At 46.7% G+C, this 14,643-nt stretch overlaps 3 protein-coding genes across 3 annotated transcripts in view; all 3 read left to right on the top strand.

Moving 5' to 3' along the window:
- The window catches only part of LOC135578136 (ovostatin-like), a 78,701-nt gene that overhangs the window by 15,618 nt on the left and 48,440 nt on the right, over positions 1–14,643 (top strand). The gene's annotated exons all lie outside the window — the stretch shown is intronic.
- Positions 4,059–5,511, top strand: LOC102086681 (histone H2A.v2). The gene is made up of 2 exons (XM_005509785.3): positions 4,059–4,077; positions 4,630–5,511. Exons 1-2 carry the CDS (start codon positions 4,059–4,061, stop codon positions 5,388–5,390), a joined length of 780 nt encoding a protein of 259 aa, XP_005509842.3. The 3' UTR covers positions 5,391–5,511.
- On the top strand, positions 5,603–12,725 carry LOC102096873 (olfactory receptor 2A2-like). Its single transcript, XM_013369477.3, has 2 exons — positions 5,603–10,297; positions 10,768–12,725. The coding sequence occupies exon 2, from the start codon at positions 10,979–10,981 to the stop codon at positions 11,747–11,749; it is 771 nt and encodes a 256-aa protein (XP_013224931.3). The 5' UTR covers positions 5,603–10,297; positions 10,768–10,978; the 3' UTR covers positions 11,750–12,725.

The following is a 14,643-nucleotide window of genomic DNA, read 5'->3' as shown; positions in this document are numbered from 1 at the left end:
CGGACAGCTGACCCAAACTGGTCAAAGGGATATTCCATACTGTATGAAGTCATGCTCAATATACATTTTTGGGAAAGCTGGCTGGGGAACCACTGCTCAGGAACTAGCTGGAACACGAGGAACACAGGAACAAGGAACACAGGAACAAGGAACACAGGAACAAGCTGGAACACAAGAGGTTCCACTTAAATTTGAGAAAAAACTTCTTCTCAGTAAGGGTGACAGAGCACTGGAACAGGCTGCCCAGGGAGGTTGTGGAGTCCCTTTCTCTGGAGACATTCAAAACCCACCTGGACATGTTCCTGTGCGACCTCACCTAGGCGTTCCTGCTCCAGCAGGGGGATTGGACTAGATGATCTTTTGAGGTCCCTTCCAATCCCAAACATACTGTGATACTGCGTGTGATACTGTGAATATTGGATGGCAGGCGGAAACCTGGGAAATTTAAACAGGATTAATTCTGTTGTGAGGATTTGATTTCCTTTTCTCATGTATGCAACAAAGTTCTGCTGGAAAGAATGATCATAAGAAATGAAATCATACTATCACAAGTAAATCAATTAGAAAAGCTGCTCTTTTCCCAAATACATCATTGTACCTTGAAATACTACAAGGTTTGAAAATATTTCACACTCTCAAAGAGTCTTCACATAAAAATAGCTCTATGAGTATTAATAGTAATAATAAATTAATATAGTTTCTTATTTACCTGCTGTCCAACTAAGACTCCAGGGGAGTTTAAGCCATGTACCTAATAGCTTTGTGACATGAAGGTCTACATACAAAGATAAAAACTGGGAAACTTCAATGAAAATCAAAGGAAATGAGAAAAACAAAGGCCAATATCTTCTGGGAAGAGAAGGTATTCTTCCCTTTACCCAAAGATTTGTTTTTAAACATCCTTCATCACAGTATCTGTCACATAAGTGCAACTTCTCAGACACAATGTCAACGACTCGTTGAAACTTAACTCACATGGGGAGTCTCTGCATTTCTCTCTCACACACTTGACACAAATAATAGAAACATAGAATAGTTTGGGTTGGAAGGGACCTTCAAAGGCCATCTAGTCCAACCCCCCTGCAATGATTAGGGACGTCTTCAACTAGATCAGGTTGCTCAGAGCCCCCTCCAGCCTGGCCTTGAATGTTTTCAGGGATGGGCAATTTGCCACTTTTCTGGGCAACATGTTCCAGTGTTTCTCAACCCTCCCTGTAAAAAAAATTTCTTATATCTAGTCCAAATCTCCCCTTTTTTAATTTAAAGCCATTATTTCTTGTCCTATTGCTACAGGCCCTGATAAAAAGTTTGTTCCCGTCTTTCCTATTGACTGTCTTGAAGTACTAACAGACTACAATAACATCTCCCCAGAGCATTCTCTTCTCCAGGCTGAAGAACCCCAACTCCTTCAGCCTTTCCTCATAGGAGAGGTGTTCCAGTCCTCTGATCATTTTCGTGGCCCTGCTCTGCACCTCCTCCAACAGGTCCATGTCTTTCCTGTACTGAGGTCTCCAGAGTTGGACACAGGACTCCAGGTAGGGTCTCACAAGAACACAGTAGGGGGGCAGAATCATCTCCCTTGACCTTCTGGCTGTGGTCCTTTGGATGCAGCCTAAGATATGATTCGCCTTCTGGTCTGCAAGAGCACATTGCCAGCTCACGTCCAGCTTTTCATCCACCAGCACCCAAAGTCTTTCTCTGCAGGGCTGCTCTCAATCCCTTTATCCCCCAGCCTGTGTTGATACTGGGGATTGTCCTAACCAAGGTGCAGGACCTTACACTCGACCGTGTTGAACCTCGTGAGGTTCGCATGGGCCCACTTCTCAAGCTTGTCCAGGTCCCTCTGGATGGCATTCCATCCCTCAGGCATGTCAACTGTGCCACTTAGCTTGGTGCTATCCACAAACTTGCTGAGGGTGCACTCGATCCCATTTTCTATGTCATTGATGAAGATACTGAACAGTACTGGTCCCAATACAGACCCCCGAGGAACACCATTTGTCACCCATGTCCATCCAGACATTGAGTTATTGACCACTACTCTCTGCATACAACAATCCAGTCAGCTCCTCATCCACCAAACAGTCCACCTATCAAATATGTACCTCTCCAATTTAGAGAGAAATTGTGGAGGACCGTGTCAAAGGCTTTGCAAAAGGCCAGATATATGACACCTGTAGCTCTTCCCTTGTCCATTGATGTAGCCATTTCATCACAGAAGGCCACTAGGTTGGTCAGGCAGGACTTGCCCTTGATGAAGCCGTGCTGGCTGTCTTAAATCACCTCCCTGTCCCCCATGTGTCTTAGCATAGTTTCTAGGAGAATCTGTTCCCAGGCACAGAGGTGAGGATGACAAGTCAGTAATTCCTGGGGTCTTCCCTTCTACCATTTAAAAAAATGAGTGCAATGTTTCCCTTTTTCCAGTCACCAGGGGCTTCATATAACTGCCATTGGTTTTACATCAGCCAGTTCCCTCAGGACTCTGGGATGCATCTCATCAGGTCCCATGTTCATTTTCCTCAAGTGGTCACAAACCAGATATTCTCTTAGTGTGGGAGGGACTTTGTTCCCCCAGTCTCCATCTTGCAGTTCGTCCACTCGAGAAGTGTGGAAAGAAGCTTGCCAGTGAAGACTGAGGCAAAAAAAGTTATTGAGTACCTCAGCCTCTCCTCGTCCACTGTTACCAGTTTGCCAGTCTTGCTAATTGGGGGGGTTACACCTTCTCTGACCTTTCTTTTCTGGTTGACACATTTCTGGTTGACATACCTGTAGAAATCTTTCATGTTATTCTTTGCATCCCTTGCTAAGTTCAGCTCCAGCTGCACCTTGGCCTTCCTGGCCTTATCTCTGCACAACAGAGCAGTGTCCCTATCTCTTCCCAGGATACCTGTTCCTGCTTCCAGTGCCTGCACATTTCCTTCCTGCCCTTTAGTTGGACCAGCAGGTCTGGACTCAGCCATGCCAGCTTCTTGCCTTCCTTACCTGATTTCTTACACCTGGGAATCTAGAGTTCTTGTGCTCTATGGAAAGCATCTCTTAAAATCTGCCCATCTGTTCTGCTCCCTCATCCTGGGAGCAGTTTCCCAGGGGGTCCTATTGACTAATTCCTTGAACAGCTGGAAGTTGGTTTTCCTAAAATTCAGGGTCCTGACTTTACTCTTTGCCTGACACATATTCCTCAGATCTGCAAACTCCACTGCTGCCTGACCACTGAAGCCCAGGCTGCCTCCAATCTGGATGTCACCAGTTAGCTCACTTGCATTGGTGACCATCATGTGCAGTTATACATCCCCCCCTGGTAGGGCTCTTTATTACCTGGCTTAGGAAGTTATCCCCAATGCACTCCAGGATTGCCTACAGCTCATCGTGCTACTTTACCAGCAGATGTCAGGGTGGTTGAAGTCCTCCAGCAGAAGAGCCTGTGAGCACGATACCTCCTGTAGCTGGAGGAAGGAGGCTTTGTCAATAGGTTCCCCTTGACAGGGTGGCCTGTAGCAGATACCAAATGCAAGGTTCCCTTGTTGCCTAGGTCTCTAACTCTTGACCATAAGCTTTCAACCTGTTTGTGGCTATTCTTCAGAGACATCTCTTTGCACTCTATCCATCTCTTGGTGTAGAGGGCAACTGCTCCACCCTTCCTTCCTTGCCTGTCCCTTCAGAACAGCCTGTAGCCATTGATAGCCACACTACAGTCATGGGATTCATCCCAAAAAATTTCAGTAACAGTGACTAGGCCATAGCTTTCTAGCAGCATGGTGGCTTCCAACTCCTCCTGTTTGTTCCCCATGCTGTGTGCATTGGCGTAGAGGCACTACAGCTGGACTGTTGGCCACGTCACCTTCTCAGAGGAAAACCACTTAATTTCTTTGAGGTGTTTCACTGGTGTTTCCCTGTTGGCTTCAATTACAAGGTATTTTTACAGGAAAGGGGCAAGACTGGAATGGAAGAGGGGAGAATGGATACTGGCACTGAAACTTTTGAAGTCTAGGCTTTGTTACTGCTTAATAAGCCTCTACAAATGACACTTCGGGGGTGATATGTCTTGAAAGGTGGGACCCATGACAGCCTGTGGCTCTGGTATCCCATGACATGGGGAAGGAGATCTTCTCCCCAGGGGTGGCAATATGGGTTTTGGTTGGAGGCGACAGGCAAGTGCTGAAGGAGAGCTGTCACTGGGTAGAGCCAGGGAGAAAAGCAATAAGTGAGAGGAGAGGAGAGGAGAGGAGAGGAGAGGAGAGGAGAGGAGAGGAGAGGAGAGGAGAGGAGAGGAGAGGAGAGGAGAGGAGAGGAGAGGAGAGGAGAGGAGAGGAGAGGAGAGGAGAGGAGAGGAGAGGAGAGGAGAGGAGAGGAGAGGAGAGGAGAGGAGAGGAGAGGAGAGGAGAGGAGAGGAGAGGAGAGGAGAGGAGAGGAGAGGAGAGGAGAGATGGCTATGTAGCAGCTCCTCCCATGCCAAGCCTCTCCCATGCAAAACAGGAGTGGAGCTGCTCCCTGAGCTCACCCACAAAGGGCAGAGGCAGCAGGGAGGATGTCACAAGCGGGGAGGTGATGTCATAGAGCAAGTCCTTTCCTATTGGTCTCTGCCCTAGTAGAACGCTTGTTCCTGCTGCCCAGGTGAGCAAAGGGCCTGAGCCTGCACAGGAGAGGGGCTCAGCCTGAGCTCTTCTTCCAAGGGTCTCGGCCAAAGCGGGGTCTGTCCTGTCCAGAGCCCGTGGGGACGTCCTGCCCAGACAAGGCTTGGCCAGGCCAGCAAGGACAGGTGCAGGCAGCCTGAGCCCAGAGGCAGGAGCCACCAGCAAAGGCCAGCAAGGAGGACAGGTGGGCAAGGAAGCAGGGCACGGGAAGACGCAACAGGGACATACCTGCGGGAGCAAGCTGCAAGCAGCATGTCCGGAGAACAGGAGGTCTGCACAGTGTCTGAGCAGGCGAGGGAGCCTGAAGTGACACGTTCTGAGGAGCCCTCCAAAGGCACTGAAGCCAAGGCCAAAAAGAGCCGCTCCTCACGGTCCTCCCGGGCTGGGCTGCTCTTCCCTGTGAGCCGTGTAGACAGGCAGCTGCGCAGAGGCCACTTTGCTGAGCGCCTTGGAGCCAGGGCCCCCGTCTATCTGGCTGCAGTGCTGCAGTGTGTGACACACAAGACCATGGACGAGGCTGCAAAGATTTCCAAGGAGAAAAAGCAGCAGCGCATATCTCCATTGCACTTGAAGATGGCAATGCAAAGGAGCTTTGTGCTCAAGAAGCTCACGCGAGGCAGCATGCGCAGGCAGCATGGCAAGGCTGGCCCCCAAAGCCAGCGCCTGGCCGCACGCTCCGGAAAGAAGACAACCAAGAGTACAAAGAGGTGCCCCAGGCAAAGGGCTGCACCTGCCACTGCCACCGCTGTTGTCAACTAAGGAGAAAGCAGAAGCTCTTGCCGCACACCAACCAGGCAAGGCAAGGGCTATCTTGTTTGAAATGCTCTTGGCAAATCCATCTCTATGGTCTAAGTGTGTAATAAAAGCTTTTGCAAGGCCATGTGGGTCTTGGGGCCTTTCATGCTGTGTGTCAGACTAATGTCTTCTGGCTGGACAAGGGCACACAGCTGGGCATGGGCATAAAGCTCTGCAAAGTGAGGCTGCAGGCTACCCCTGCTGAGAAGGAGGGCTGCAACCTGCCTGGAGGGCAACTGGTCCTGACAGGCACCACTATGTATCCTATACATTTAGACTGAAGTTAGTTTTCCCTGGAACTCCAGGAGAGTAGAAGGAAGAGAGAGGAAGTGCACATATGCCATAGGAAGCCTGTTGTCTAGTTTCCATAGGTGAGTGCATCCCATTCAAAGCTGTTACAAACAGGTGACACAACTCGTTGAGGGATTTTATAGAAACTCAGGGCACGACGAGCTTTGATTCAAGAATCGTTGAAACACATTCCCCTTTCAATCTTGTTCTACTAACGTGTTCGAGAAGTGGTTTCCCATGGAGACAAAGAAAGACACACATCCATCATCTCCCATTGTCTTTAAGCCTCAGAGACAATGCGTAGCACATAAACATCTCTAGGCAGCAGGGAAATTATCCCAGTGGCACCAGAAACTTCTTCTTACTCATGTCAATGGTACTGACATAAATACTGATACCAAGGGGAATTTACAAAACAGGTATTCCTGACTATTAATGAGTGCTCCAGATGTGACAAAGTCATCGGCTACAACACTGGGAGATTGAAAGTATTTTCAGTATTTAGAGTCAGCCAAAGGATATAAAGAAAACACTCCACACCTAGAAATCTGAAAATAAGCCATGGATAACCCATGTTTTGGTGCTCTCCTTTCCTGATACCTGGAGCAAGGTAACCTGGTATATCCTTTGAGGTGTGTTAAATAACTACACTAAGATTTCTGTCCCGTAAAAGGAGTTTTCAAATTTTTCAAGAGAGAGTAAGTCTCTGACCATTTATTCCTGACAAGGATTTGCTTTCTCCTTTGCTTTACAACCATTTTCTGCACTTGTTTAGTTGCAAGGTATATTTCCTAGCTATGGGGCAAGACTGGAGTAGAGGATGGGAGAACAGATGCTGTCTCTCAGACTTGCAAAGTCCAGGCTTGTCACTGCTTCCAAGGTCTCTGCTAATGGCCCTGTTGGCTCAGTGGCTTCTAGTCCTCTCCCTGAGTTCAGCCCCATTCTATCTTCCTCCAGCATGGCTGTGACAGGAGGAAGCAGGCTTCTCCAAATTAGTGGGCTTGTTCCCAGTGCACGGGGCACTGTGGGAGAACACATGACAGTGGGACTGGGCAGTGAATGGGGCATGTGGGCTTAGACAGTTTGGCAGAGCATAGGGACTCTGAGGGGGCACTTGCAGATGTGCTGTAAATGGCATCAGGCATTTTCAGAGCCTTCAAGGCAGGTGAGGGGAGAGGAAACAGATGCAAAAAGAAGAAGGAAGCAACTTCAGAGAGGAAAAGGGGTCAGAAATGGCACACAGCTGTAGATTCAAGGTTTTGGATGAAAGGGGACCCTGAAGCTATAGAGAGAATTATCACGGCCAACATGGGAAAGTGGGAGAGGACAAGATCCCATATTTGCTGGGGCAAGACAGAGGAAGAGCTAGAGATAATGACTGGGAAGAGCCCTCTGTCTTACCCTTCTCATGCATAATGAAATGTAACGGGGCAGTTTTGGTCTTTCCAAAAGAGTGACCCTTGCTTCTTGATCCTGATTACAGTCCAGTAATCCCAATGACAGTAACACAGCTTTGGATTCAGCATAACACCAGCACGAGCTGAGCTTTTATTCCTGACATGTTGCCATTAAAATAAATGTGTAGATGCATTTGTGCATGTGTGTGCAAACAGAAGAAGGGTTACATTTATTACAGACATGAGAGTGGACGAGGCCAATGTTGAGGTGTGTTTGCACTCTGCACAGGCATCATGAGATCAATAAGGGTCACTGGGAAGGTAAACAAGGAGGAGCTACAGCAAAAGCTGGGGGCTTTCTTCCCCCACCTTGTCTGCCATGCCCACGATCCCTGCACCCATGCCTGCAGCAGCTGTGCTGAGAGACCCTTGGGCTGTGGCAGGAGGAGAAAGCTGCAGAGCAGGTGGTGCTGGCTGTGCATGGCCAAAGAAGGTCAAGAAGCAGAGGTCATCATCTGTCCTTGTCTTGGGGAAGGAACTGTCTGCTGTTGCGCTGGCTTTGCTCACATCCCAGGGTCTTCACCTAGTAATGTCTGGTGGCCCTGTGTGGTCAGCCAGTAACATCGTCACCAGCAGACGGGTAAATGCTTTGCAATAGAAGTCTTAACTTTTAACAACCCCCACTGTGGTTTGTGTCCCAGCAAGACAACAGCACTGGGTATTCACCTGCACCACTTGCAGAAGCCCCATCAGACTTGTTAGCATTGAAACACTGGCTCCTTAATGACACTTTGTGAAGCTCCTCTTGGGTGCCGTGGGACCCTCCCCTGTGCCGTTTGGGCAGGCAGAGCCTCAGCCTGCTGGCTTCACTGCCCCAAGTGCTGAGTAGGGCTGTGAGACCCACACGCTAGGTTCAGGCTCTGGCAGGGTGTTGCCTGCATGGCTGGTCAGGCACAGCCACCGCTACTGCTGTAGCATTTGTTACCCGTTTGCTGTCAGATAGAAGCCGGGATTTTACCCTTTACTTAGCTCAGGTCCAGTTCCCTTCCTAGCCATTGCCTTCTGTGTTCTTCCATCCACTTCTCCATCTATAACTGCTCCCTGGAAAAGCCATTGTCACCTGCTCCTCCCTTCCCTGTTGTGCTCTTCAGCTCTGCCTCCCGTGACATCCTAGTGATGAAGTGACTCCTATCAGATACCCACACTGAAATCCCTCCCCAGTTCCAAACCCTAGGCCCCAGAGGATGGCCCATAAGGAGCAAAACAAACAAGAGATTACTGCTGAGAAAACCACAATGGACTGTGGGATGTAGAGATTGGAAAAAAACACCTGATCACTCAGCATACCAAAAATAAGCTGCAAGTTGCATGCTCAGATGCTCTCGTGGACCTGGCCTTTGTTGAAATATGACAGGTGAAGTTCCTGTAGACCTCGCCTGTGATGGCGATTATGCCCTGTGGTTTGGTGGAAGGTCTGGAAAGAAAGAGGCCAGCATTTTGTGCACTTGGCTTGGATCAGCCATAAGGAGTCCACTGGGACATAATGGCAGGGTGGAGCACAGGCTCACATTTTGTGGCCAAAGGGAGACACACTGTCAAGGATGAAAGCTCAGGAGGGATTAAGCTCACAGTTACTTTCAGAAGAAAATGTCATTAAAGATAAACTTCCTTTTAGTGATGCCTGTCACTTATCCTAATGAGTCAAGGCTAAGTTGTGCGGCAGTCTTTAAAATGGAACAGGCAAAATCTTGAGGGATGCTTGGAGCTAGCAGAAGTGCATGCTCTGAGAGAGTTATTCTAATGTGTTTTGCACTGTGGTTAGAAGGGCATTTTAGCTGGGCTTAGATTGCAGGTGTGCAGGAAGGAAGAAATTCGGATTCAAACACCCCTGTTCTCAAATGAGAAAAAGGTACTTACACAGGTGCCAAATGACTTGATGTTTGCTCGTAATCTTGCTGAATCTGACCAGCAAGGAAGATATGAGGGAGAGAAGTGGAAATAAGCCTTGGGAATGAGCAGGAAAAGATCCAGCCCCTGAGCAAGATTTTGGATCCACATCCTGCAGATACATACTGCTCCCTCAAGCTCTATGATGGGTGTATGCAGGACAGTGTTTTGCTGGGTGGTGTAAATAGGGCAGATGCTTTCCTGTTGAGGAGCATCAGAGATACATCAGCTCCCTGGCTGGACTTAACAACAACTTAGTCTCTCTCTCACCAAGACAATGGGCACAAATCATAATAGCAAGACCAAGTCACAGTCATCATTGTCCTTTTCTCTGGCTGTGTTTCATTTGTTGACTGTAAACTACTGACATAGAATGGAAGGGTATAGGAGAGCCCATTTGTTGAGAGAACCGGTACGCTCCAGATGAACAAGGTGTTCCTTGATCTCACACCAAGAGCCAAGAGGAGAAAAGTCACAAACTTAGTCGTGTTGTCCAACTTCCTCAGCTTGAATGGAGCAAAAAAGGACATGGACCTAATAGCCACCAGCTTGAGGGCCCAGGGGCACACTGTGGTCTGATGAAACAGCAGGAGCTTTTGTTCCTGGAGGAGAGGCCATCATCAGCTGTGCTGAAGCAGAGTTGTTCTTCACTGAAAAGCTCGACACCCACCTAGGCTGTAAAACAAGACCATTCCTCTTCCCTACACAGGGTGGTACAAAATGAGGAACTGGATAATGTTCTTCAGGACCACGGTGGTGTTGTCAGGGCCTGGCAAGAATGACACAGACATGCAAAGGAGTGTGAGTCAGGGGGTACCCTGCTTCTGAAGTGGGAAGCTGGGCCAGGTGACTCCCAGAGGTCCCTTGCAGTCAAACTTCCTCTATGGGTCTGTGTGTGCAGGAATTCTCTCTGGATCTGAGGAGAAGGCAAATGCAGGGATAAGGAAGGACAATAAAGGCCATGCAACTCTCTTACAGGCCAAGTTATCCAAGTGTTGTAGGTACCATCTTGATGCTGCACTGTGAGGGGAATGACAGAAGGAGGTGGTGTGGGGTTCTTTCTGTATCTTGGTTAGAATGATTTAACAAACGACTTCTTCTGTTTTAATAAGATAGAAGAAGAAGAGGCAGGTAGGCAGCAAGTAAATCTTACGTCCCTTCAGATGCTGGGAAGATCCTGACTGGTAGAAATATCCTGGAACTGGGGAAGATTCAATATGAATGCATTTCAATAAGGTAAGCAAGGGATTAGAAATGCTAGTCGGTTTAATAGTAGAACTGGAATTATTTTGTGAACTGTGCGTTCATTTTAATGTAGACTTAATTTAAAATAACTGTTTTCAAGACATTCTGTTTTCACCCTAATTGACACTTGTCAACTTCATCATGACGGAAAGTTGTTATTTTGTCCAACACATAACCTCCCCCCCAAAAAAAAAGAACCCCACAACAACCCAGAAAAAGAAAGACAATAAGGGCAAGCTATACAGTAAAGTTCTGGAAAATTATTCAAAACTCCTCAAAGTTTGTGCAGATATTAGAGAGATTAGATCTCGCAATTCAGATCTACATTGCTCACTATGGTGAATATGGGTAGTATTCACCTTCCACTGGAGTCAGAGGGAAAAAGAGGGAGAACAGAACTGCAGTGTGAAAAGTAAAGGGAGGAACATTCTTAAGAAAACTTTCAATTTTCTTTCTTCCAGATCTCTATGGTTGCACTTTGTGCTGCCTTGCCTCCAGCACAGCATGCAGAATGAAACATCTGTCACAGAATTCATCCTGCTGGGGTTCTCCAGCAACCCAGCCCTGCGACTCTGCCTCTTTGGCCTTTTCTCTGTACTCTATTCTGCCACTCTGATGGAAAATGTACTTGTCTTTGTGCTTATCTGCCCGGACTACTGACTCCACAGTCCCATGTATTTCTTCTTCTGCCACCTCTCCATTGTGGACATCTGCTGTGTCTCCAACAATGTCCCCCGTATGCTGAGGAACCTCCTTGGACAAGGCAGAACCATCTCCTTTGCTGGGTGTGGGACACAGATACATCTTTATTTAATCTTTGCACTTACAGAGTGCATACTGCTGGCCATGATGTCTTATGATCGCTATGTGGCAATCTATCATCCCCTCTGCTATGCCCTCATCATGAACCGAAGGGTGTGCCTCACCCTCGCCACAGTTTCGTGGGCTTTGGGGTTCATATTTGGTACACTACAAGCCTCTCTGGCTTTACACCTGCCTTTCTGTGGCCTCTGTGAGGTTGACCACTTCTTCTGTGAAATTCTTGCTGTCTTACGGCTGGCCTGCACTGACACTACTGCCAATAAAATCCTGATCTTTGCTGTTTGCATATGCTTTCTGCTCTTCCCTTTAGCCTTAATTCTAATTTCCTACCTGCACATCCTGTCCACCGTTCTGCCCATCCACTCTGCAGCAGGATGGCACAAAGCCTTCAACACCTGTGCCTCCCACCTGACCGTGGTGAGTCTGTTTTATGGAAATGCCATCTTTATGTACATGTGGCCTGGGAGCAGTAACTCACCTGGGCAGGAGAAAGTTCTTTCCCTTTTCTACAGTCTCGTCAGCCCCAGTGTGAACCCGCTGATTTACAGTCTGAGGAACAAGCAGGTGAAGGAAGCCTTGCTGAAGCTTCAAATGAGGAAAAGAGTGTTTCGTTCCATGTAGTTCCAGCTCTAGGCTTTCACCTGTCTCTTGTCTCTCTGCTTTTTCTTCCTGAGCCCTTTGGGTATTCCTCACTGAGTTTTAAGGGGTTAAAATGTAACACAAGATATGTATCTCTATACGGTCTAATGAATACCACAACACAAAATGTCTAATTATTATTCCTTTTATCAGAGATAACTAGTTTTTCTTCCTCATATGTGGCCATCCTAGGTAGGTTGTGTGTCTTACCAGAACTATTGACTGATCTGGGAAAAAACAGTCTATCTTCTTGTTTCTAACTAGCACTCAGAATAAAAATACTGTTGTAGTGGGATTTTTTTTCTGAGTATATCAGTTGACCTAATTTCTATTAGGGTGAGAGGAAATGGCCTCAAGTTTCAGCAGGAGAGGTTTAGACTGGATAACAGGAAAAAATTCTTCACGGAAAGGGTTATCAAACATTGGAATAGGCTGCCCAGGAAAGTGGTTGAGTCACTATCCCTGAAAGTATTTAGAAGACATGTAGCCGTGGTGCTTAGGGATATGGTTTAATGGTGGACCTGGCAGTGCTGGGTTAACAGTTGGACTCCATTATCTTAAAGGACTTTCCAAGCAAGACAATGCTATGCTTCTAATAAGACATTATTTTTTCCTATCATATTTGTATTTCCTATATCCTTAGGATGCTACATCTTCAAGTCTATTTTTAGAAAGAAAATAGGGAGAAAATAGAGAAAAACCCAGTTCACAAAATAATTCCAGTTCTACCATTAAACCAACTAGCATTTCTAATCCCTTGCTTACCTTACTGAAATGCATTCGTATTGAATCTTCGGTTGTTTCATCCATTATTCTATACCTAACTGCACTTCAGATTGCTGAACAAAGGATGCCTTGTGTAGGATGGCAAAAGGCTGAACTAAAGAAAGCCCCAAACAGAACTCCACCAAACAGGTCTCCATCCCAGCTCTGACAAAGAGAGCATGAGAGCGCAAGAAGATCCTGACTGTCCTTCAATAGGAAGCATGATGCTAATGGCATGGATTATTATTATTGATCAGTCTGGATGTCAGTCAAGCTCTGCCCCATCTATGCCCCCCTTCCCAGCTGCCTCACACCTCTGGGCAGAGTGCTCAGTATGTCCTTGGCTCTCAGACCAGAGCAATTAAAAACATTAACTCTGTCCTGGGGTATTATCTTTTTCTCTCAAACTAAATTCAAACAACAACTGTGCTAGCTATGGAAAAGAAAGGTCTCTAACTGCATGAAGAAAATTAACTCATTTTAGTCAAACCAGCACAGAACATTACTAACATTTATACAGAAGAGTTCCCTTACCTGTAGCATTTGGAGAAACGTGATTTGTTTAGCTCTCTGTTTTTGATCAGGGAAACCTTTATAGAAAGTTATGTGTATTTTCTCAAAAAACAGGCAAAACAAAGAGCTGTTCCACTCCTTATATTCGTTTGTTTTTAAAAGCAAAGTTTTCTGTATAATATGTCTGAAGGGACACTGTTTTGATTGCCCACAGGCAATATGAAAATCAATCTCGAGTATAAATCCCCAGAGTTCTATACCTGAACTCTGGAGATCCTTCCTGAAGTAAACACCACTTTATTCTGAAATGGGCATGGCATTGTACTTACTGGCCCTTCATTCATATGGGTTTCTTTTCTGTTAAACACAGTCTCCTCCATCACTTTCCCCTTTATGCCTTGGCTGACTCTCAGAATTTCCCTGCCTCCAACAGCACACAGAGCTTTTTGTTTCTGACATATTAGCATAGGATAAATCCTACTGTTAGGAGTTAACAAATCCAGTATCTAGATGCAGTACAACACTCCTGCAGCTCCATGTCCCCATATTCAGCCAAGAAGAGAGGCTGAGCAGGTTATCCAACTGGCACACATACACATGAATACATATACCCTGTCACATAGATGCATATTGATTGAAAAAAAAGCACTCACACAAATACAAACAGCACAAAAAGCCTTGATGATGTCCCCTCTCAGGCTAATCAGGATGAAGATCACTCAGTGGAAAATACATACATACGGATACACAAAGTCATATGGGTCCCATCAGACAGTTGAACTATTCAGTACTTGTCCCCAGGATCCAATTGGTCTCCCAGTTGCCTCAAGTTCAAAAACACATCCATACAAAATGGTCTCTTCAGTAGCTGTTCCAGAACTTTAACCTTACCAGATCCTCTGGTCTCTCCTATAGCTGGCTTGGGCCTCCCAGTCCCTCTAGTATCTGACTCTCAAACCCTCTGTTTTCTTCAGTGTGTGTCCCAGACCTATGATCACTCCAGTCCCTGGGTCCCAAGCCCCTTATTCTACTTGCTGACTAGTCCAGCTTGATGCTTACTAGCAATTGCACACACTGACATACACATCCTCACAATATGCACACACTGCAGTCTCCACAGCTGCTAGTGCCTCAGGTCCATGGTCTCCTGTTGCCCAGGGTCCCCTTCCCGTCACTGGCACTTAGACATTACACACTGTGCTGGTTTGAATGAAAGCGAGTTAATTTTCTTCATGTAGTTAGAAAACTTCCTTTTTCCTAGCTAGCAGGGTCATTTTTTGGATTTATTTTGAGAACAAGAAGATATTGCCCCAGGACAGAGTTAAAGTTTTTAATTGTCGTTTTCTGGGAGCCAAGATCTTTCTGAGCACTCTGCCCACAGGTGTGAGGCAGCTGGGAAGAGGGGCATAGATGAGGCAGAGCTTGACTGACATCCAGACTGAACAATAAGAGTATTCCATCCCATTAGCGTCATGCTTCATATTGAAAGAAAGTCAGGATATTCCAGATAGGGGTGTAGTCAGGATACACAGAGACCTGTTCTGGTTCTGCTGCATTTCAGTGGAGTTCTGCTCATGGCTTTCTTTAGTTTGGTCTTT

Source organism: Columba livia, unplaced genomic scaffold (assembly GCF_036013475.1).
Source record: "Columba livia isolate bColLiv1 breed racing homer unplaced genomic scaffold, bColLiv1.pat.W.v2 Scaffold_82, whole genome shotgun sequence".
Classification (NCBI taxonomy): Eukaryota; Metazoa; Chordata; class Aves; order Columbiformes; family Columbidae; genus Columba; species Columba livia.
This window is presented reverse-complemented; position numbering and strand designations above follow the sequence as displayed.

What these genes read in the sequence shown, in the direction of transcription:
- LOC102096873 (XM_013369477.3), top strand. Translation starts at nt 10,979, where the DNA reads ATGTATTTCTTCTTCTGCCACCTCTCCATTGTGGACATCTGCTGTGTC.